The following is a 22455-nucleotide window of genomic DNA, read 5'->3' as shown; positions in this document are numbered from 1 at the left end:
CAATGAGAGGATGGAACTCCCCACCAGTGCTCTTACCTGCTAATTTCTGACAGCATTGAGAGACAGTGAAAGACTTAGATTATTGGTACCTCTGCAATTCAAGGTATTTCCCTCTTATTCTTTAAAACCAAGAAGAAAAATCTAACAGAACCAGCTCCAACATTAATAAAGGGTCGCAGCCATTGACAGGCAGAGTCACTGAGAAATGGCACCTCCCTAACCTTCCCATTTGTCTTGGGCAATTGAAAAATAATTAGCGATTGCAAAAGGGTTCAATAGCTAAGAGTAAACAAAGGGAAAAGGGTGACTCTGAGTGCCGGTGCTGTGCACAAGGTGAGCGGCCCCCCCATGACAAACCGGCCAGGGGAGGGCAGGTGTGGATGCTCAACCCGAGCTGCTCTTTGCATTCAAATCCCTCCCTGCTCCCTCTCTAGTTCAATCAGCACCACAACAAAAGGAGCAGCAGAGCCAGCACCGGAGTGTGCAGATAGGTGGTGCGCAAAGCCCGGCTCTGTGCCGCGGACGTAGCGCAGCCATTTGTTATGGTGTCTTGGCGAGAAAGGCCATGCTCGGATGCCCTGGAGCTCCACTGTAATAAATAGACGCTGAAGATTAAAGGAGCAAATCCTACCACCTGCCCCAAGCCTGAACCCACAGATTTAGCATCCTGGGGTGCCCAGGAGGGCCGGGGGCTCTGGAGGCAGCGGAGCTATAGCTGTTTTATGGCGGTTTGTGCAACATCGGGGCCTGTGCCGCTGCCCCGGCTCACACAGCCCAACCTGGGGCTCAGCGGGAGGAAAGTGATGCTGGTCACCAGGACACACCGGCAACAAACCAAGGAACTGCGCCCCAAAGTCACCACGATCCACACTATTGCCCTCCTCCTCTCAGAGCGTTTTGATCTGCAGCAAGTTCTCATATCAAAGAAATGAAGGGAAAGAGAATATTCAAATAGCAATATTGTCCGGCCTTGCTTTCCCCTGGTAGGGCTGGTTAGTTTTCCATCCTAAAAGTTTGTGCTTTCTTTCCTGCCCATCTCCATCCGCGTGTCACCATGCGGGAATGACGATAACAACCTTCCCAAGCTTAGCAAACCCATTCCTTCTCTTTATAGCAGAGGACTGAGAAATATAGGGAGAGCAATAACCAAAGGTAGCACCAAAGTTTAAAAATACAACGCAAGGTGAAGCTGAAAAATGCTCTGGCAAATTTAATGTCACGCTCATAAAATAACAGGACAGATTAAAAACAAAATCAAAAAGGGACTAAATGACTCTATGAGCACCCAGACAATAATTGCCTTCTTAGCAACAAGCAGCCCCTGGTTTGTAAAGAGCGAATGACCTCAGGCATATACGGTCAGCCTTTCTGATCAAGCTGCAAAATTAGCAGACGAAGGGTAATGTGGAAGATGCAATATATCTAGAGACTTTACTGAGCGTTTGATGTGGTGCCACAGCAAATCTCACTGAAAAAATTAATTTACCTCAGCTTGGATAGAAGCAATCGTCACAGGCTGAAAATTGGCCCAAGGGCCACAGACAAAAGCTGGTGATAAATGACTTTCTGTCACGTAGGGGAGAAGCGTCTGTGTTAGGGTACTGCCGGGTATTAGTCCCCGTTTTATCTAAGGCAAGTAAACAGTCCATTAATTCAATGAGCAGGAAGATACTAAATTAGGTGGTAATGCAAATATCAAGTGAAAGCAGAGGAAATAATAGTAGGGGACACAGAGAGGTTAGGAATATGGATAGAATAACAAAATTGGATTCATCCTGCTAAAGAATAAACTAGGGGAACAAAAAAAGCACATCCAGCACCAAGGAATGTTATGGAACAAAAAGGGAGAAAATAAGAATTTGTGACATAATTGGCTGCATGGTGCACAGGGGTGAGGGACCCAGGGTGACAGGAGCTTCTTCCAGCAATGATGCGACATGGACACAGATTGAACCCCAGAATCTTGGCAACTCCCACCCGATCCACTGGCCACAGGAAGGGTGCATGGGGAATGGGGTGGAAAGCGTTTCCCTCTGAGATCGGAGGACCTGGGAACCCACCCCCTGCCCCACAGCTCCCCAAAGGGACCAGCCCTGCCCTGCAGCACCCGGACAGCAGCGAGGTCTCAGGGAGCAGAAATGAGGGGGGAGCTGACAGCTCCTCTCCTGCAGCCTCAGGAGACAGCAGAGTTCTGGCTTTTTAGGCAACTAAAAGTGGGTGAAGCAGAGATACGAGCTGGGGGTTGGGGAGAGCACCACCCCATATATATTTGCAAAGACTGACACCAACCGCCTGCCCGCTCCAGATCCTCGAGGAACGTTCATCCGTATCACGCCCGTCCTCTGCACGCACCTCATGCATCAGGTGTTTATCAGGACAGGCAGAGCGCCCCGGGGTTTGGAAGCAGTTCAGAGAGCCCAGGGGCTCCATTCCGCTCAGCGTTCCGCGGTCTGGGTCTGTGCACCCCACGCAGTCCCCCCAGGCACCTCACTTGGCTGGCGCTTGGTGCCCTCAGCACCGCACGGTCTCAGCGCTGGATGCCGTCAATTTAAAGTTAAAATAACCTTCCTATTTCTTCCCTCAGATTCTACCATTTCTGTTAATGCTTTGGTGCTCTGCAGAGCGGTGCCAGACCGTTTCCACTTACGGCAGATGGCCGAGTCTCATCACTAAATGCAAAATAGTAATTTGGCCAGAGAATCTGCATAAGGTGTTTGGGGCTCTGAGGCGCCGAGCTGTGATTGTCACCAATGCCACCGGCTCCTCACCAGGCTTGGCTCAGGCCACTTGCCCTCCACACCAGCCCCAGCTCAAGGGGAGTTATTTCCTCCACTCCAGTGGATGAATCTTACTGTAAATGTACAAAAATGGTCTCTTATTCTTTGATTTGCCCAGTAAGCCCTTTGGGTTTCTCCAGCAGCACCTTCGCTCTGCTCTGCGCTGGGACGGTGCCACTGCGAGGGCAACTGGGTTAAAAGCTGCAGAGACACGGCCCCGGGTGATGGGCCATCGATCTGTCTGCCAGAGTTTGTTCAAGCACAGGCTGAGGGTGGAGAGAGAAACAGCAGCAATTTCAAACAGCAGCTCCCACTTCAACCCGTGAGTGCAGGGAAAAAAATAGGGGTGAAGCTTTGTAACCAAATAAAGAGAGCTGTGAGCTCAATAACAGGCATTATCCTATGGCAAAGATTTTGTTATTGTTGAGCACTGATTCCTTTATCTCTCGGAGACAATCAACCTTCAGCCAGAAGAGTCTAACCTTAAAACCCTATAACTCAATTTTACATAGTGTTAAAGTTTGGGGGGATATTTGTCAGTGCTGGAGCTGATACAATCAGTCTGGAGGACCCTCGAACAAAGAGCGGTGGGTGAAGAGCGTGTCACCTCCGCACACATTCGTTTCCTTGATGAACAAGGAGCTATTAGTTGGCGAGAAGGCATTATCAGGGTGAAGGATGATGCCGATTGTTTCGGCTGCTCTTCCCGTGACACTGGATTAGCACAAGTCGCCGCGTCCGCTCGGCGCCCCCGGCGCTGCCCCCGCCGCGCAGGTACGAGCCGCTCGGCAACACCAAAAATCAATCTGGACACCCAATCGCTTTCAACTGCCACATCTCTCCGAGGGTTAAACAATAAAAGTTTAACTTGTTTTAAGAAGTAGTTCATCACTGTGAGCCTCAAACAAAGCGACTCTTTAAAACACACGTGTGCGCACACACTAAAGTGCCTTCGTGCAAAATGACAATGACAGAACATCCGATGGAGCCTCTTTGCTCGAGTAAACCCACCGCAGGTACAACAGCTCTAGGGAGGAGCTCGCTGAATGGAGTTACACTTGACTCTTTACATTTAAAGGAGAAATGAAATAAATTAAAAGAAAAAGCAAGCTTTTTCTTCCCTCCAGTTGTCCTTTCACACATTTCACTTTAGAATTTATTATAACCAGTCTTTAAATTAAATTCTTCAGGACAGTGGCTTTGTTTTTGCACACAGCCATTTTCAGCACTACATAACCTGAGCAATAATTTAATGTATTCCCTGTGGCTCACATTGAACCGCACGTTTAAGCACAGACTTAAGTCAGAATGGAGTCAGTAACAGTTTAGCCTGTGCTAACTCATATATAGCGGGGGCTTTTCTTGCTGTCTAAACTGTTTCCCTCCGCTGGGAATTTTGTCTTTCAGGACTTGTTAGTGTTTTGAGATTGCTCGGGCAAGCCCAGGTAAAACCTGGGCTGTCCCCACACGTGGTTCCATGGAGCAGGCGGTGCTGGTGTTTGGGGACCCAGCGGCTCCGTACACAGGAAAGCACCCGTTTGGTTTCCATCTTTATCCTCGAGCTGCCACACAAACGTGTCCCACAGAGAAATGAGGAGCTGACCCTGTTTTCAGACAAGTCCTCTTGTTGTTCGAGCAGAGGAAGAGTACACTCAAAATCCTAATACCAAAAAACTCAAACCCGTATCTCTGCTATAACCCCCACAGTCTTCAATTGCATAACCTAGAGCACCTCTTTGCACTGCTCCTGTTAAGTCCCACCAAGTTTTCTATCCTCCTATGCAGGTATTTGGTGACAGGCTGTTGGTTCTGGGTGTGCAGTCACCCCGTCACTGCCGGTGCACAACACGCTTTCCCAGGCCATGGTGACATCCTTGGGGACACCGACCCCATCCCAAACCAACACCCGCCCCTACCACCCCCACATGGAAAACCCCTTGCAGGTCAGTGATAAGACTCAGACGCCCGTTAATTCAGGAAACTAGAATCACTTTATTTTAAGAAAGGGTAGAAGAGACGCTGTGATGAAGTTCCACCCTGCCACTGTGTTAACTTACATTCCCTGCATATTGATCCCTCTGCTGGGGAGAACATAGAGACACAAAGCGTTTATGCCTCGGATTTACATACTCATGAATAAAAAGGCCTTTAGGAGGTGGGTGTGTGAGTTATCCCAGCCCTCCGCGCCACCCTCACGTGCGCATTGATCATTCCCGTGTGTTTGACATGAGGAACATGAAATTTGCCATGAGAGGAAGCTCCATCCCAGCTCCAATAGCTGCCACCCACCCGGGACCACGGAACCACAACATTGACCCCACAAACCAAGCCCCCATGCACCGAAATCCTCGACAGGCTCAGGGCATCCTCCTCTGCAATGAATTCTGAGCTGTGCCCACCAGCCCGTGCCCCCTGTTTTCACGCTCGCTGTTGTTGAACCGCTTACTAAAAGAATCCAGATAACACCTTGTCGTTAAACACTGTCCTCAAGGTACAGAAAATAAATCTGTTCATCTGATCCTGCACTTATAAAGCAATACAAAGAAACTTTAATTATGGTTTTTCCCCCGTAGGGAATCGGCGAAGAAGGCAGGATTTTTGCTTTAGAAAAGCCGTATTAATAAGTTATTGGCATTTCTAAGCCTATGACTTCTAAGCGACTTGAGCTATAACTCCTGTCTGGGGCCCCACAGGCCCAGCAAACTGCTGAGATTTTACACCACATGTTTCATAACATTTTTGCTTTTCTTAAGAGCTCTTGCTATCAAGGAATTACTTGAGGATCACAGCTTAAAAAACAAACAAACGTCCCAATGGTTGGGCAGAAATCCCCTTCCAAACCACAAACCAAGGCCCGGAACACCCAAAGACCAAATCACAAACACATTATTTCGTGTAAAAGCAACTCATGCCTTTAAAGCCAATGCTCGAATCCTGAGGTTGACTGTCCTCGATTGCAAATAACCACCATGAAACTGCATCCTGTTCTGATGTGGGAGCTTAAGGGATAGGCTGGACCACAACATTTTGGGGCCCAATCTGGTTTGCATCAGGATTGTGTCCCAAAAGAGTGCTAAGGAACCACCAGACAGGACATTCCCAAGAGATCTGGGCTGAGCATCCGCAGGCACCCGCCGTCCAGTCCCGTCAGTCAGCACCGATGTGTTTCGATTCAATTCTTTATAGAGAAAATCTGCTTTTATGGGGTACGAGGGGACGCCAAACAACACAGAAGGCACTTGCAGCCACCCGCTCCTCCAGACACCCTGAGCACCACAACAGCCTCTCCGACCAGCTCCCAAAAGTCTCCCCTTGAGGAAAGGGGACTTTGAGCCTGAACTGGCACCCACAGAACCCACAGAACCGGGGTGGCCCCCCCAGACTAGCGCCTGTGGCTCCTCGTCCCCGTCTGGCGGGACCCACGGTCACAGTCGCGCAGGATTTCTGCAGCGATCACTCGTGCTACAATTTGCTGCAGCTGGAAAATCCCAAACGGGAACACGAAGCCACTTTGGGTTGGGGATTTTTCCGTTTGTTTGTTTTAAATGAAAGCTGAAAATCTTGGTGGTGTGACTCTCACCGCTGCTCGTTCTCCACAAAGCTCTGAGCTCTCCTATGTAATTTATGCATCTATTGCTGGCAGCCAGCGAGCAACCCACCCTCCTCCTCTCCACCCCGAACAAATAATCCTTAATATAGAGGTGAACCGAGTTGCTCTGTATAAAATATAGCCAAACCTTTTGACCAGCCAGAGCACCGTTCCAGGAACTTATTTGCACAATGCCAGAGACATTATCACACTGGGCTTGAAAGCGCTAATGTTATGGTGCATTTCCATTCAGAAACCGATAAATCAAAGAACATGAGCTGTGCAGCTTTAAGGGATTCTGATTTCTTTACAAACCGTCACACAGTATGAGTAGATATTTTTATAGAAAACATGTTGTTTTCTTAAACATGGATTAGTGCCTGTTCTCCTCCCCTTGGCAAAGCTCACACTGAGCTGGTCAGACCTGCTCCACGGCAGGGGAAGGAATCGGGAGACATAACTGACCCGTGTTTTAACCTCTTGCTCCCCGGGCTCGTTGGGGCGATGCCCGAGATCAGAAAGGGAACGGCTGGGGAGAAACCTTCAGCAGCAATCGCACCCTGGCCAAACCGTCCCCCGGGGCTGCCTGCGCTGCTTCGGGAGGCTGAAAATACATGAACACTAAGTTTATAATAACTCCATCAAAAGCAACAAAAGACATTTCTGGACATCAGGGAGACAGAGATAATTGCTTCTAATGGTTTTTGAAAAGAAAAACGTCAAGCTTTCAACTCCAGCGTAAGAGGCATCTGTGGTCATTCAGGGTTTGATCTATACAGACCATTGGTGATACTCAGCATTTCTGAAACAGGTTCTTAGTCTGCATTTTATTTGACGCGCTTTGGTTTTGCACCTGAAATTCAGCAGCATTTGGGCAAGTGGCTCCTTTGGGCCCCAGCACAGGCTGAGGGCCGTGGGCCAACCCAGCGCAGATCGTCCCGCGCAGCAGGAGAAAACCACCACTGCCGCTTTGGGCTTTGAAAAGCAGAGATTTGCTGTTACTGAATCGACACAGGGGCTTAACCCAAGCCCACATCGAGCTGTCGGGGCACCCGCAGTGGGAAGAGCAGGAAGAAGAAATTGCCGAAAACACCTGTTTTGGAGGTTGGGGGGGTGAGGGTGAGGGGGGTGTTGTTGTTTTGTTTGTTCGTTGTGGTTTTTAATCAAAAGTAACAAGAAAAGTCCAAGGAGCCCACGCGGGTTCCAGCTCCCCCTGCGCCACACGGGGGCGCTGCAGAACTCCGCTGTCGCCGCCGCTCCCGCAGCCCGGCAACGGGCACCCCCGGGACCCCATCCCGGCAACGGGCACCCCCGGGACCCCCCATCCCGGCAACGGGCACCCCTAGGACCCCCCCATCCCGGCAACGGGCACCCGCCGGAGCCCCCATCCCGGCAACGGGCAAACCTGGGACCCCCCATCCCGGCAACCCCGGGACTCCCCATCTTGGCACCCCCTAGGACCCCATCCCAGCAACGGGCATCCCCTGTCCAGACTGCAAATAGGTTCAAGTACCCGGAGCTGGATTACAGAGCAGACACCTCTTTACAGTTTCTAACCCCCCCAGCCCTCAGCGTTGTGTCTGTCCCTCTGTCCCCAAGCCACTGGGACACAGTGAGGTGCCACTTCATCTGCCACCCTCCACACCTTTTAAGAGAAAAGCCATTTTTAGCACATTTTTATAAAGCAAAGGGAATTTTTGCTAAAGGATTCGAGTATAAGATACTCAAAACTTACATTTAAAAACCCCAAACACAACCCACCCCGCAGAACTGCCCAACTGTCAGTATGTTTGGCCAAAGTTCTCTGTTGACATGATGGAAAAACCTTGGAGGTCAGAGGCGAGATTTCTTACCTCGGGGCCCATGCCTAACAGAACCCATAAAGTACATCCCCATCACCTTCCCCGTGCTGACTGACACCTGTGTAATACAAACAGAATATATCGGCCCTTGTGTTGTTGCGACATGGCCGTGATCTCGCTGTGACGCCAAGTGACTCCTCTGGCTCATGGCTGAGGAGCCGCGGGGAAACCCCACTGATAAAGCTAAATACTAAAGACACACAACTCCCACCCCTCAGGACATGGTGACATCTACCTTGTGCTTCAGTAACAGTGAATGAACAAATACCAGCAAATTAACTGATCTACCAGTTTAAAAAACAAAACATTTTGGAAAAGTCTTCAAGTGTTCCGAGCAGAGTACATTACGTGGGAAGTGTCTCCTAAGAAATACTTATCATTATAAGAGTACTTAGCACTTCCCCAGTGCTTCCCAGCCTCCCAGCGCTGTACAAACATTAGCTCCTTAATCACTCATTAGGGACGATCCTCCAGCGCGGGCCATGCCTCATTGAGTAGAGTCATCCCAACCCGCCCCGGCCCTCCTGCTCCCTCCAGAGACAACTCGGAAGCTTCTCCGATTCCCACGAGAAGTCAGGGCAAGCCAGGAAAAGTCTGTTCAAAATTTAGCTTCATTTACTTCTTGAAAGCAGCAATTTAATCTCTTTTCCTTTTTTCCCCTTCTAGTTTCAGACTACCAGCGGCCTGCATCCGATCAGCCAACATCGTTCAGCTTCCATCCAGAACGAACACATGTAGTCTGTGACTTGCTGTTAATTCAGCACTCTCGCCAGCTTCCAAGAGTTAACACCTCACTTTAATGGAGCTGCTCTCAATGCCAACTTTTTCCCCTCCTTTTTATAGTATGTAGTTTTTCTATATCATCAGCCTCCTCGCCATTGAGCCACTTGGGCATCCTTCCATCGAGCCTGGCATCTCATCTGCGTCTGAAAACTTCCAGTGGTGCCAAGTGTTTGCATACCTTGCGAGCGTCCTGTCAAACTCTGCCCCGCAGAGCTGCCAAAAACCACCACTCAGAGTTAGCAAAGCAAATACCTCCTTAGACAAGCTTAATAAACACGCCAGGAGAAACCTTAGACTTCATAAAGACATTGCTCGCCTGGCGAGGCCAAGCGCGAGGTCTTCAGCGGCCTTTCATGTCCCATTTAGGCCAACATCCATTATCCTTGTCACACGTTCTCCATCCGCACTCTGCGTAAGTGCATCGTATCTGAGCACACAGATTATTTAAAACAACCAAACCTAAACTCCACACCTCTTTTCATGCTGCAATTACTCGCTATCTATCAGACTAACCTTGTCTCTAATCAGTCTAAACGAAGCCATTTATTTTATAGCTCGAATCAACACATACAGCAGATATGCCTGGTAACTGTGGTGCACATCAGCTCTTATGGCCTCGTCCCAAATAAATCCTTCTTTCTTTGTATTCTTGACTGATGGCTACCGATTCCTAGCAAGAGTAGGAGTAGACATGAAAGAGCACACTGAGCAGAGAAAGGTGGAGAAGAGGAGGGACGGAAGCAGAGAAAATCAAAAAGGAAGGACAAGGAGGGGTAAGAAAGCATGGGGGAAAGTGCAAGTGAAGCAGAAGAGGAGGAAGAAACAAGATCTGTGGGAAGTGAGAGATTGAGAATCTGAGACCAAAGCAGTCGAGCCTTCGCTAGGGCCCAGAGATAACCCCTGAGAAGATCAGAACCATCTCAGCTCTGCAGGTTCAACTGCAACAGCATCTTGCAAATCCATCACTCCTAAACCGCCACTGACAAGTGGACGTGAGCATCACAGAAACCCTTAGCCCAGAAAGCCCCCGTCTGACATTTAATGCTTTGAAAAGAGCCCTTGGCCTCAGAGCCAAGTCCCATCCACCGCTCAGCACCAACCAACTCCAGTTTGTCCCAAGACCATCAACAAATACATTTAACTTCAGCAATACTAAATTAAATTCAGGATCACTGTAACATTTTCTAGTCACTGACAAAACAGCTACCAGCCAACAAAAAGCCAAAACGTCCTTGCAGTGTTATGAGATGGATGAAAGACAACAAGGAAGTTGTGCTAGATCACACTTACCTTTCTGTCTTCTCCACTCAAGGACTTCCCAAAGCAGTGACTTACCATCATCCTGGAAGTCTGACGGAAGCGACGCCTCGGATGCCACGGAAGGCGCCACGCTCCAGCTCTGGTTCTCATCAGAACTGTCCTGGCCCATGCCAGCATCGTGCTGATCCTCTCCTGGAAAGAGAAGAGCCTGATCTCAGTGAAGAGCTCACATCTTGCTGCCTACACCGTGAGACTCGGTTCCTCCTGGGTCCCACCTTCCCCTGGAGTTCTCTACAAAACCCAAACCACTTTTATGGGTTTAAGGCCAGATTCATCACTCGAGGCCAAGGCAGCACAGACGTCACACCAGACGAGGGTGCAAATACCATTGCTGGGGCCAAACCACTAAAACTATGTCAATTCCTTGTTCTTACCATCGGTATGTGACCCCTGCAAAAATCCTCCATCTGTGGAATAGAACGCTAGGTTACCTGCTTCACTAGGGTGAAGACTCTTCCTGGGTTTTAGGAAAGAGCTTTGAGATCCTTAATTGAAGAGTGATTGGGGAAAAAAACTACTCCTTATGACAGGCAGTCACATACAAATTAACAAAGTGATAGCAGGAACAATTACCTCCCCATAGTTGATGCTGCATTGAGGTTTTCTGTGAGCAGACATTTTGCGAGGGAATTTGCTACTGATATTGGATTTTATGCAGAAGGCACTTAGGTACTACAGTGACAGATGTTAATATCAGACTTTAATATAAATGGAGCGCAGCCAGCCTACCTGTAGAAGAAAATACTACTCAAACAAAGCGAAAAAGTGGCCTTTCAAGCTTTTCCCTTCCATTTCCTGAACACACACAGCCGAGGCTGCTGATAACAGAGGTAAAGACAGCTGCTTACTCATTCAACACACAACAAACAGCAAGAAAGGTGAGTTTTCAGCTGATGTTAATTGTGTTCACACACTAAACCCGAGGTTTATCTCAGCAAACAGAAGAGCTGTGCCCTGTAGTTGAAATCGGGTGCTGCTGAAAGGGCAGCGTGGCCTGGAACGGAGGGTTTAACGCTCGCCCTCCCACCCAGAAACACAGCAGAGACACCATCAAGTCTCCAGCTGCAGAAAGGCAGGACACAATATTTTGGATGTGGTTTATTTTCCACTTCTTCTCCTTTTGGGAGTGTATCATTTAGCATCAGCAATGACTAATCTCCCATGCCAAGCAGCAAGGGCAGGATGTGATCCCTCCTGCGGGATCAGACACTGGCCAATAAAGAAAAGCTCTAAAAAGCTGCTACCAAATGGCAGGAGCTCAGTGCAGCAGGAAAAGTGGTGTTGATTGTGCCATGCAAGGATGCCAGCCTGGTAAGACGCTTTCCAGAAGCCCGTTCAGCCCTTTGAAAAGAACCTTTTCTTCCACCCAAACTGCACCGTATTAAACCTGGCGTTTCAAACGAACACCAAGGTAACAGGTGGTCCTGCATAACGAGATACAGGTGCAGGATTATTGCGGTAACGAGCAAACTGTTTCTGATTGCAGGAGGCAGCGCCGGGGCCACGGCTGCACTAAACTGTTTGGAACAAAACCAAGGGCCTGATCAAGAAAGTTACTTGCAAGAAGACGTCAGTGGCCACACCAGCCATGGGGGAGAATCAAACCACAGGTCTATGTTTTGGCAGAATAATTCCCAGGTGTGAAATCTCACACCAGGGGTTGTCACTATGATTGGTTCTTGCTGTCTTGTTGTCCAGTTTAGCATTAGGAGTATTTTCAAATACTACTTATAGTTCCAGTAACAAAAAAGATCCACGAAAGCTCTGTGGACATAGTTACTTAAAGCAAATCATCCGACCGCCTTTCCATTTGGATTTGCATGACGAGAACTTTTCGTGCTTTAATCCACTTCTCCATAAAGTTTATGGAGCAGCAACAGCCAGTTGAGTCCAAGCAGAAAAAACACCCCCCAACTTGTCAGGGGCCAGGCTATTGTTCTGAATGAAGAAAAAACTCATTAGCTTTTAATGAAAACACAGGGAATAAAAACCAAACAGCACAGAACCCCGGCAAATAATTACTCTGCACCTGACGCAAAGCTGCTCTATCTTCCTACACAAACCCTCAGCAAAATGCCCCAACTTATCGCTCTTTGGAGCACGAACAACAGACAAATGGACTCTAAGGGGAAGAGCACGAGGTGTCTCAGGCTCCCAGCTCATCGAGGGCTCCCTGGGCTCTGTCTGGCTGCCCCATGGGTGCTAAATCCGCCTTGCTCGCCTCACCAGAGCTGCAGCACAGGGAGAACAATGAAGCGATGCCATCTATTCAGCTCTGACATTCTCTGCAGAAAGTTCCTTGTGCAGAAGCAGAAATAGGAGCTCTCGGTGTAATTAACACAGATACGGTGCAAACCCGCAAAGTTTTCCTTCCTCTAACCTACAGTCGTGGCGGGGGGAAGGGGAAAAAGAGGTGAATGAATGCATCCTGGCACACACAGGAAGAGAAACAATCGGAATAGGTGAAAGGGCTTTGTGGTGGAAAAAATATCATCGCCAGTAGCTTGTTAAGGGAACTGCAATTAAGCTTCGTTTGCATTCAGTGAAGGTCTTTATCTGGGTACCCAGAGTTTCATTAAGCATCTTTTTAGAGCATAAGAAAAATCAATAGCGAGCGAGTTCCATTTACGCTTTTATGATGAGCTCATTCATGCCAAGGCGGAAGTAAAATCCCCAACTCGAGTTAATAGTCAAGGAAACAAAGTTCCTGCTTTAAAGTAATGACTCCTCAGAATCATACTACAAATAAAGGTCTCTGATCCAAATCCCATCTGCCTTCATGCTCGACAGTGTTAATATCTCTCGATTTTCAGGGACTAATTTAGCAGTAATGCATTTCCCAAAGCAGAGCTGTAAAAGTATTATCAATACTATGGTTTAATATCCCTCACTACAATCACTGCCTGAAATTATGGAGAATCACATGGAAACACATCAACAGAGACGCACCCACACAGTAAGTACTGCTCACATGTAAATATATTATAGTTTAGCTTTAGTAATGTAGTTAAAGCTCTGTCAACATTGCTATTATAAATTATATACCTTTTTAAACACATTTATGTGCTAGAAAATGTATGATGTTTCTTTTTTGAATGCCTTAAAGGCTTCATGGGCTCCTAAGCGCCCATTTGGATCTGTGTGGTTAGCCCCTGTGATTAATATGTGAATAGCTGAGGTTTTGGTGGATGCAGATTTTCTGCAGCTTCTTTGTACAGCCTATTGACTTTCCTGGAGTGTTCGTGCCTGGGTAATAACAATATATTTGCCTGAAAATCCCATGTTTTCTGCCGCACATCAGTTTGATACGCACACATGTCCGTCTGTCCTCCGCAGGCTGTACAAACAGCACTGGTGTTATTAACAAACTACAAGAGGAAATTATTATCTGCAGATCTCAAAGTGTTTATCCCACTTAATGAATGTTTTCTTGGACGTGGAGGTGATACACAGAAGGAAAATAACTGTGTTCCTGGCTGCTGAGGCCACGGTGAGAGCAGGACCCGCCGCTGGCTCTGCTGCCTTTACCAGCGGGACGGGGCTGCCTGACGGCAACGGGGCCAAAGCAAAGCGAGGGAGCTCCTGGTCCACAGGAGGAGACGATTTATCGTTGTTTTAGAAACGTCGACCCAAACAGTTCTTGGCTGGCTGACAAGGGAATCCAGTCCAAGCCTAATTTTGTTCACTCAGTATCCAGTTTTTGCTAATTGCGTGTAGTAAAGCAAATTAATGGTCCACTAAAAACGCCACTTACGTTAAAAAGCAACTAGGAAGCGGGAAGCTGTTGCGCAGAGGCCGGTGTGCTGCAGTGATCCCCTGTGCCCAGCAGGTCGGGCTGCAGCGCGCAGCATCGGCTGCGGTGCAGGACCTGCAGCTGCAGGGAACGGGGGCCGGGGCTGCAGGACCTGCTCCTGCTCGCACACCAGCAAGGCCACCCCACAAATCACCATCAAGGGGTTTTCAACTTGCAAGCCTTGCCCGAAAGACGACTTCTGGCAGATAGCAAAGCGCCTCACCAATCCAAATAGCCAATGACCTGGGGGGGGGGTCCCAAATAACCCCCCAAAGCTGTGGGGGCATGAAGCAACTGGTGAGGTGATGCTGCATCTCTCCCACCACTCGGTGTTGTCCAGCCCCATGTCCTTCCAGCTGAGTTGCCCTCTCCCATTTCCCTTCTCCCCCCATCTCCTCTCGCAGTCCTTGGTGCCTTTTCAGCAGCGGGTCCCACATTCTGCCCCTGATGGGGCTCCCAGCACATTTCAGCCTCACTCAGAACAAGCCTGAAACCCAGCGCAGCACAAGATTCCCACGGGATGTAAACAAGTAAACAAGATTTATTCTTTCTTTTATGACCCCGTAACACGTCAGTGAAATACAAAGCCCATCCAATGGGAGCAAAACCAGCCTAAAGCTACTAACAGTTTGTATTTCTGTCCACTAATAAATTATTCCTCCCGAGCCTCTCTGAAAAGGTCCTCATTTAAAGGATGGGACACTGAGGCAGAGGAAGACCACTAATCTGCATTTTGGTTCATCTACTGAGGCACCAGCTCTGCTAGGAACACAACACAACAGTGTCTGGGAAGCCAGACATCAGCATCATTGGTACCACAGAGGAGACTACAGGCCAAATAGTTTTAAGTCCCATCCATTGCAGTGACAGTACCTCCAGGGTATTTTCTTAGCCAAAACCCTTCCAAGAGAACCAGGACTAAGCAGTGCTGAGGCAGGAGGGAGCTGAGTTCAGCAAGCATGTTCCAGCGACAAGACACAAGGAGGCTGTCTTGCCCGTATCTGCAGCAGTTCTCACTGTTAACAGAACATAAGTGAATGCAAAGACAGGAGCGTTCAGCAGAGCGACGGGCACTCCAGGGACTGGGGGAGATGCCCATTAAGCATTACGATAATGCAAAGGATGGTTTTACAGTTGGGTGGCAGGATGGAGCCTGACTAAAGGGCAGAATCACTGTTTCGGAGAAAATTCAGATGGGGTTACTGCTCTGCAGACCAAAGCAATGCAGAATCCCTGTGTGGAGAGCTGGGAGAGGGACTCAGGATTCCAGATTTGACCCATCGGGGTCCCTGAGCGGGGCTGTGGGTGCTGAGGGGCCCGATTTCCTCTCCCCGGTGAGGCCCCCAGGGTGACACCAGGACACTCCTTTTCCTAAGGGCTCCAAAACATCTTAATGGCCAAACTAGAGAATTCACATCCTTTCCCCCATGTCTGTGGAGCAGAGGGTCTGTTACGGCTGTGAGAAAGCCCAGGCGATGGTCGATGGCAACACTCTGGTGCTCAATCCCCAGCAGGGCAATTTCTTGAACGTTCTTGTGTTGTGCATGAGCACAGAGCAATGCTGGGGCTGCCTGTTCATCTGTGCACATTACAATAACCCCAGAGATTTCTTTATAAAAAGAAAGCTGCAGCACATTCCTATTACACGAACAAGTCCAGAAAACACAGTGGGTTCATTTGAGAAGGCTGTCTATCTCCAAAGCTGCACATCAGGCAATTTAGACAATCTAATAATTAGAGTATTTTATTAACTGACCAAAGTGAGAGCAATAGAACTCATTAATATTTAACTTACTGGGGCTCCCCAAACTGCTGTATATTTAGCATCTTTACTGACATTTTTATACCTCCCTTTTTATGGTGCATTGCTTTATTCTGAAGAGTCTGGTGTGCTCAGGGCTGCCCTGGGGAGGGAGGCACAGGACACAACAGGGGACGCTGAGGTGGGACCCAAGGGGACAAGCTCTGCCCCAAGGTGCTCCAATTGGGATGGGTTTCAAAGGACCGTGGGTGACTCTGTAACTCGTACACTTTGATTAACAAAGTCAGGATTTCCGAGAAGCACCTGGTGATCCAAACCAGGAAAATTCCCTCAAGTTCGGAACAAGTTTTAAATCAATGGGCTGGTTTTAAGACAGTTCAAAAGCCCTCCTCATCAAGTTAATTCTTCTCAATCAACGCCATGGTATTTTGACATTGACTGCAGGATAACCCACCCGAGCTGCTAGTTGTTGTTATCTGGTCTTTCAGTGCTATTATAAATCCTGCAGGTTCTCCATTTCCCGACTCCAAGTAAAGACTGATAACAGTGAACCAAATTTTAAAAAGCCTTGGACTCCCAGTATTTAAAAGATTTTAAAGCTTCACAATAAGGCAGGGAGGCTGCTTTCCGCTTTGAACACTCAAAATGCAACAGCAGCAGTTTCAAAGTTACACATACATCTTGACTTTTCTGTGTATATATGTAAATAACAACGCAAATCCACCTCCATACAGTCGGAGCGCAGACGTTTGCCTCCTACCTATGACACTTTCCCAAACAGAGTGTTCTGTTTGCTCCTATAATTGTTACTTGCCTCCAAAATTCTTGCATAATACCTCAGGTAGCAGAATAATTGATAAATCTGTGTAAATGCAAAGCTGTGCGGCTGCTCAGTCTGCAAAGCTACGGAACGGGAGGGATTGCAGTGCAAAACATACTGTGTCTCTGCACAGATTAGTGCACCCAGAACACAACACCCACAGAGAAGCGCAGGAAGCAAAGCTCCACTGCTGATAAAGGGACCTGTCACAAGTGTTGATGTTACAGCTTTGCTGTTTTTTAAGCTCAAGAACATATGCCTTTGTGTATATTTTATTTTTCATTAATTAACTCTCTGTTCCACACACCACCCAAACACTTCTTGGACTTTACAAGGCATCCTAACAAAAGTTTTCTTGTTTTCTTTCTGTCTTTAGGTGTTATGACATTTCCAGGGTTGTAGCTGGCGCTCGTGTTTATAAAGCGAAGGAATTCCACGCATGGCGCTAGAACAGATATTTTAACAGTATGTTACAAATATTGTCAATTCGATATTTTTTCCCTTGCATTTTCAAACACATCATAAATCTAGGCTAGGTTTCTGTGTCTGAACCCTGCTTACCACTGAGCTGGAGACTCTTGGCATGAACGCAAAGAGGGGTTTTTATAAATACAACTTAGTAAAATCACTGTGCACTCCATTAATTCAGGAACACTCTGCCTCAGCTTCAAAGGGGATCTTTACAGTAAAGATGGTGGCTTTGCTGCTTTAATGATTTGCTACTTGTACTTGTCATAACTACACGAAGCAAATATGCAATAGCAGGGAGCAGCGGGTTGGGGAAACGCACAGTTCCGTCTCCCATCCAGCTCCGCTTCAGTTCAATAGATTTGGGACTTGACATAGAAAAGCTCCTTCAGAAATCTAATGCTCCAGGCCATTGTATGATGCCATTTAACAACAGAAAACTAGAGGTGTTCCTGGGTCCATACCCACGCTGTGCACAGCCACAACCGCCGGCCCAGGGTGCTGGTGCCCCTGGGGTGTCTGCACCCGCACCCACGCTCCGTCCCAACAGTGCGCACCAGCAGATAAGGGGCCCACTAAGACTTTCCGCATTGTTACTTAATCCTTTTACAGAACATGAAGGCTCCCGGTTTTTAAGTTGTGTTTTAGCCCAGCTTGGCCCTCACCCTGCTGTACATCTGGATTTATTCCTCCTGCTTCAGGAGGTGCCATTTTTTGGGGCTGAGCACAGAGCTGGGAAAAGCACCAAATCTGGATCCAGTTCCTGGGCACACCGGTAGATGCTCTGCTACCTTCAACACATTTCTTGAGCCTCGGTTTTCCTAAATTTAACAAACAGGAACAACAATCCTCACTCTCACATTTTGACTACTTATGCATATTTTGACGAGCTATGCAGAAAACACGCAGCACATAGGAAAAATATTCCAGCAAAGCCAAACTTCCAGCCTGACCCACAACTCTTATCTAGCTATACATGCATCTTCTTTAACCCTTCCTCCTCCCATGGCTGCGTTCCCCACCGTCCTCCAAGCAGCCGGCTCTCCCAACCAAAGCTGCTGCAGAATGTTTCCCCTGTGCTGAATTCAGAGGCAGAAACAGTGGAAAGGAACGTGGGGATGGGCTGAGACTGACTCAGGTCCTCTCCAGATTTTCTTTGCCAACTTTCCTCGGCTCTCTTTCCACAAAGGGGAGGTTGCTGCAAGACAGCAATGGCATGCATGTATAAAATATATTAAGTGTATAAAATGTTTCGCAAAGGCAGCCAGGCCTCCTCCAAAGGGAAATATGAGTCACTCCGGGGCTCTGTTCAAAGAGCACCTAAGGAACAAGGCAAAAAGGCTCTGCAGGAACAGCCTCCAGCCATCACCATCACTGCGTGTGGGTGAACCGGGTCCAGCAGCTCAGCCTGCGGCTGCTGCTCCGTTCGCTTCCACCTTCCCAAAACCACACGAGTATTTCCAACCCACCTCAAGGCAATACCTGAATTCCTGTTTCAGTTACACCTTCCCAAAACTGCACTGGAATATTCAACTCACCCTCAAGGTGAGACCTGTGCTCCTGTTTCACATACATTTCTGCTTGCTGGGAGATATCAAATCCCTTGTATTAATTCCAGGCACTAGTGGAAACCAAGAGGTTGGGCCAGCTGGAATCCCCGAGGTTTTGGCTTTCGGGGGTTCCCGCGCAGCTCTGAGTTGAGGAGCTTCCCAGCCTCCAGCAGACGTGCCCCCAAGTCCTGCTAATCCCCTCCAGAAAAGCTGTTTACTGCCAAGAAACCCCCTTTTCCTCGGCCACAGCCTGTTATCAATGCACTGGGGTGCAGCTCATTCTCGCTGGGGTTTGCAGTGCTCTTACCAACATGTCCAGGCACATGAGGTTGGTTTTTTTGTATAAAACCAAGCCCCACAGTGTGGTTCCCCAGTTCTTTTTCACCTGGCATGCACCAAGTTCTCCCCATTACCCTTCCACCCGCAGCACAGGACCGTCCCCGGGGCTGAGGCTCTCCAGGCAATGGTCAAGCCCATGTTTTCATTCCCAACTTGTCCTGCTTTCTTACTAAATTTCTTTTCTGAATAGTATTAGTTCTCAAAGTGACTTAGGAGCACATTTGTACATATGGACATACCTGAAGACCCAAACGCTTGTACAGTAATTCCAAGCAGGCGTTTGAGCAAGGCACTTCATTCACGTATCTATACACGGTTCTACAAATGGATCTTCCTAATGTTACCCAGGCTTCCATCTCCATACAAGAATAAAGACTATTTGAGAAGAACAGAAGCATCCCTCCTCCACCCTTTATATTGTATGAACTTCCAAAATTAACAAAAAAAACCCTAATTTTAAGCCCTTTTATGTGTTCTGCTCCTCTCTCACTCTCTTTTTCTTTTAATTTTGAACACAGCTGTCTGTTGTACTTTCTCAAATGATGCCAGATGCTGGGTTCATCAACCAAACGCATGAAAACAATGGTTTGAAAGCAATTAGAAGCACCGAGGCTGCACCGAGGCTCATATTAAAATGCGATAACACTGTTCTAGTGGGAATTGCGCTGCTGCTGCATTTCTGCCATGTCTGTGCTGGAAGTGGGGCCTGATCGAGGAGGAACATACTGGAATTTATTCCTGGAGTAAATGAAGGATTAGCTGAGTTGGAACACTCACAAGGGTTTTTATTACAGCCCCAGCTCCCGTCTTGTTTGAACACCGGCAGATCCTTCAGCCTGTGCTCATGTATCGCAACCATTATTGAAGGAAAAGGGCCAAAGCCACTGAAGACCAGGCCTTGCCTGCAGTGAGGAATGGGAGCTGAGCTCCAGCAATCCCACAGAGCCAAAGGAGCCCCGGGTCAGCTCTGAGCAAAGATCAATTGCCCAAATATGCAGAAGTACCCACTGACATGGCTTGTGACCCGCAGGCACCCTGGAAAGTTTAAATCATCACCCGTATTATTGGAGAAATGAAGATCAAAGTCACAATCAGAATCTCCCAGCTTGTTAACAGACACAATGAGAGATGGTCACGGTCCTGAGGAGTTTACAGCCTGGCCATTTGTCTACACCTGGAGGTTGATCCAGTTTCAAGTCCGGGTTAACGTGCAGCAATGAGACTGGAGGAAACTTGCGGCAGGTTCCCCAGCAGTCCACTCCTACCAACAGCCCATGGGAACATTCGGCCCTTTCTGGACTTTAAGCTTTTTCTGCAGACAGAAGTTTTGCAGGAAAATTTCCTGGGCTAATCCAAGATAATACATTTACATCAGCACCAGACGGTTTTGTATTATTTGCTCTCTAGGGTAAGTAGAAAAGGGTTTCTGCTATTCAGAACACTAACCCCAGCTCCTGCTATGGCCCTCACCACAACTTTACCCTTTTCCAACCCTAAGAACCTCCACTCACAACTATATATTCAGTCTAAGTTCTTCTCCTTGTTGACTTAGCATCAAAACCACCAGACACATCCAACCCTCCCTGCTCCCTGGGCTCAGCACAGGAAGAACTCGCCCCTTCTTCCCCAGCTCGTACTCACCTCGGGACACACACTCCAAGTGGTACCTAAAAGAGCAAAACAAACAAAGAGACAGGCATGAGCATACATTATTTTCTTCATGATTTATTCCACCCTGATGAATAAGTTACAGCTGGGAGAATCGTGTCAGAACTGCCGCCAGGAACCCAACGAACGGTCACTATGCATTTAGTGCAAGAAGCCCCAAGAAGAACGAGGAGTCCCGCACTTCGAGCACATCTTGGGTTGACATGAGTCAATAAGGGAACAGCACTGGTGAGTTTTAGAAGCAGATCCAAGATTGGGGATAAGCCACAAAGTGACCCGTTCACAGGCAAGACGTGCGACAGCGGGTTGGTCTATAGGCACTAGTGGCAAGAATCCAGTACGTAAAAATCCAATCAATTTGATTCCTCATTAAAAGCTTTCACAAAGAAAATGATTTAACACAAACATTCAAGCTACTGACACAGATTAATTAGAAAACAACAACAGAATTCCGATTAAGGGCATAATATTTATTTGACTTGCTTGCTTTGGACAAAGAAAATAGAATGTGTGTGCAGATAGAGGAAACTTTGCTGGGTGAAGGGGCTCGGTGACAGATCCCAGCTGTGGGAAACGGGAGGAGCCGCGGGGCTGCTGGGGCGGCCGTCCCCGTTGTCACCACCAGCCCCTTCCCGTCCTGTGGCAGCCACGTCTTATCTCTGAAGCCCAGAGAAGCGACACCAGCAGCCCAAGGGCAGAGGGACCAGCAGAGCAGCTCCATCCTTTTGTTTCCAACCAGCATTAACTATTACTTAACGCTTCCTTGGAGAATTCAAACGTTATTCAAGGCTTGATTTGAGAATCTCCCTCCCTGGGCTCTGCAAGACCTGAGTTCCTCTCACCCCAAGTCCAGCACCCCCAGAGCTGAAATACTTTTGTCTCCTGAACAGACTGCAAGACAAGGACAGAAAAATCACTCCTTGTTTTGTGAACTTTTGTCTCTTGTGCTTGAGAGACCGTCCTAATCTCCCCTGAACATGTTTTAGTGATAACATTTACTGCACTAGGACCAAAATGATTTTCTGTCACTTCTCATTCCAGTTCAATAAAAGTATAAGAGCTTTGTTTCTAACCTCTGTCATTTTTAATACAGTAAAATGGTTTAAAAAAATGTAAAATTGAGTTCCATTTCCTACTGGACCAGCAAGCCCATGTTCGCCTCGCTCTGATCAAATTTAAAGGGGGAGGGAAATATCAAAAAGCTGCTTTGGGGTTTTTTTTAAAGCATAAGGAAACAGTTAAAAATTCTAATCTCATCAGATCAGGATGTGTCTTTAATCTCATGCTTTGATCATTTTCACTCTGGAAAGGCTTAAACAGAGAATGAAAGTTAGTTTAAAATTTAATCGGGAGTGGGAGGAAGATGGTCTTGTTCCTACGGAAGATAAAAGAGTAATGATCTAATTCCTTCATCTGCCACTGACTGCAGGAAAATCTTGAATAAATTACGTATCTTGAGAGCTTAAAAGGCACCCACAGACACCGCTGCGGTATTTTCAGTATGTTCACTTACAGAGTTTTTTTTCTTCCTGATGTTTTGGAGGTGTCTAAGTCAGGATGAGCAGAAACGAGACTTTTGGCATCTGTTCCCCCAGCCCGTCCTGCAGGTAACTTCAGCTTTAGCTACTCACCAACTTCGATTTCCATGATTTTCAGAGCTGACCCGAGGTTTTTGTTGTTGTCCCTGCATTACCCAAGCAATGCAATTATTTAGGCAAAATGCC

At 47.8% G+C, this 22455-nt stretch overlaps 1 protein-coding gene across 1 annotated transcript in view; it reads right to left on the bottom strand.

Annotated features, from left to right (window-relative positions):
• SKAP1 (src kinase associated phosphoprotein 1) overlaps positions 1–22455 on the bottom strand; it is a 123350-nt gene that overhangs the window by 89701 nt on the left and 11194 nt on the right. Inside the window, exons 3-4 of the mRNA XM_080359849.1 lie at positions 20705–20730; positions 10347–10463 (exon numbers count right to left, since the gene is read on the bottom strand). Coding sequence (XP_080215975.1) covers positions 10347–10463; positions 20705–20730 — 143 coding nt within the window. The remainder of the gene's footprint in view (positions 1–10346; positions 10464–20704; positions 20731–22455) is intronic.

Source organism: Nesoenas mayeri (assembly GCF_963082525.1).
Source record: "Nesoenas mayeri genome assembly, chromosome: 26".
NCBI lineage: Eukaryota > Metazoa > Chordata > Aves > Columbiformes > Columbidae > Nesoenas > Nesoenas mayeri.
The sequence above is the reverse complement of the archived record's forward strand: the minus strand, read 5'-3'. Positions and strand labels throughout refer to the sequence as shown.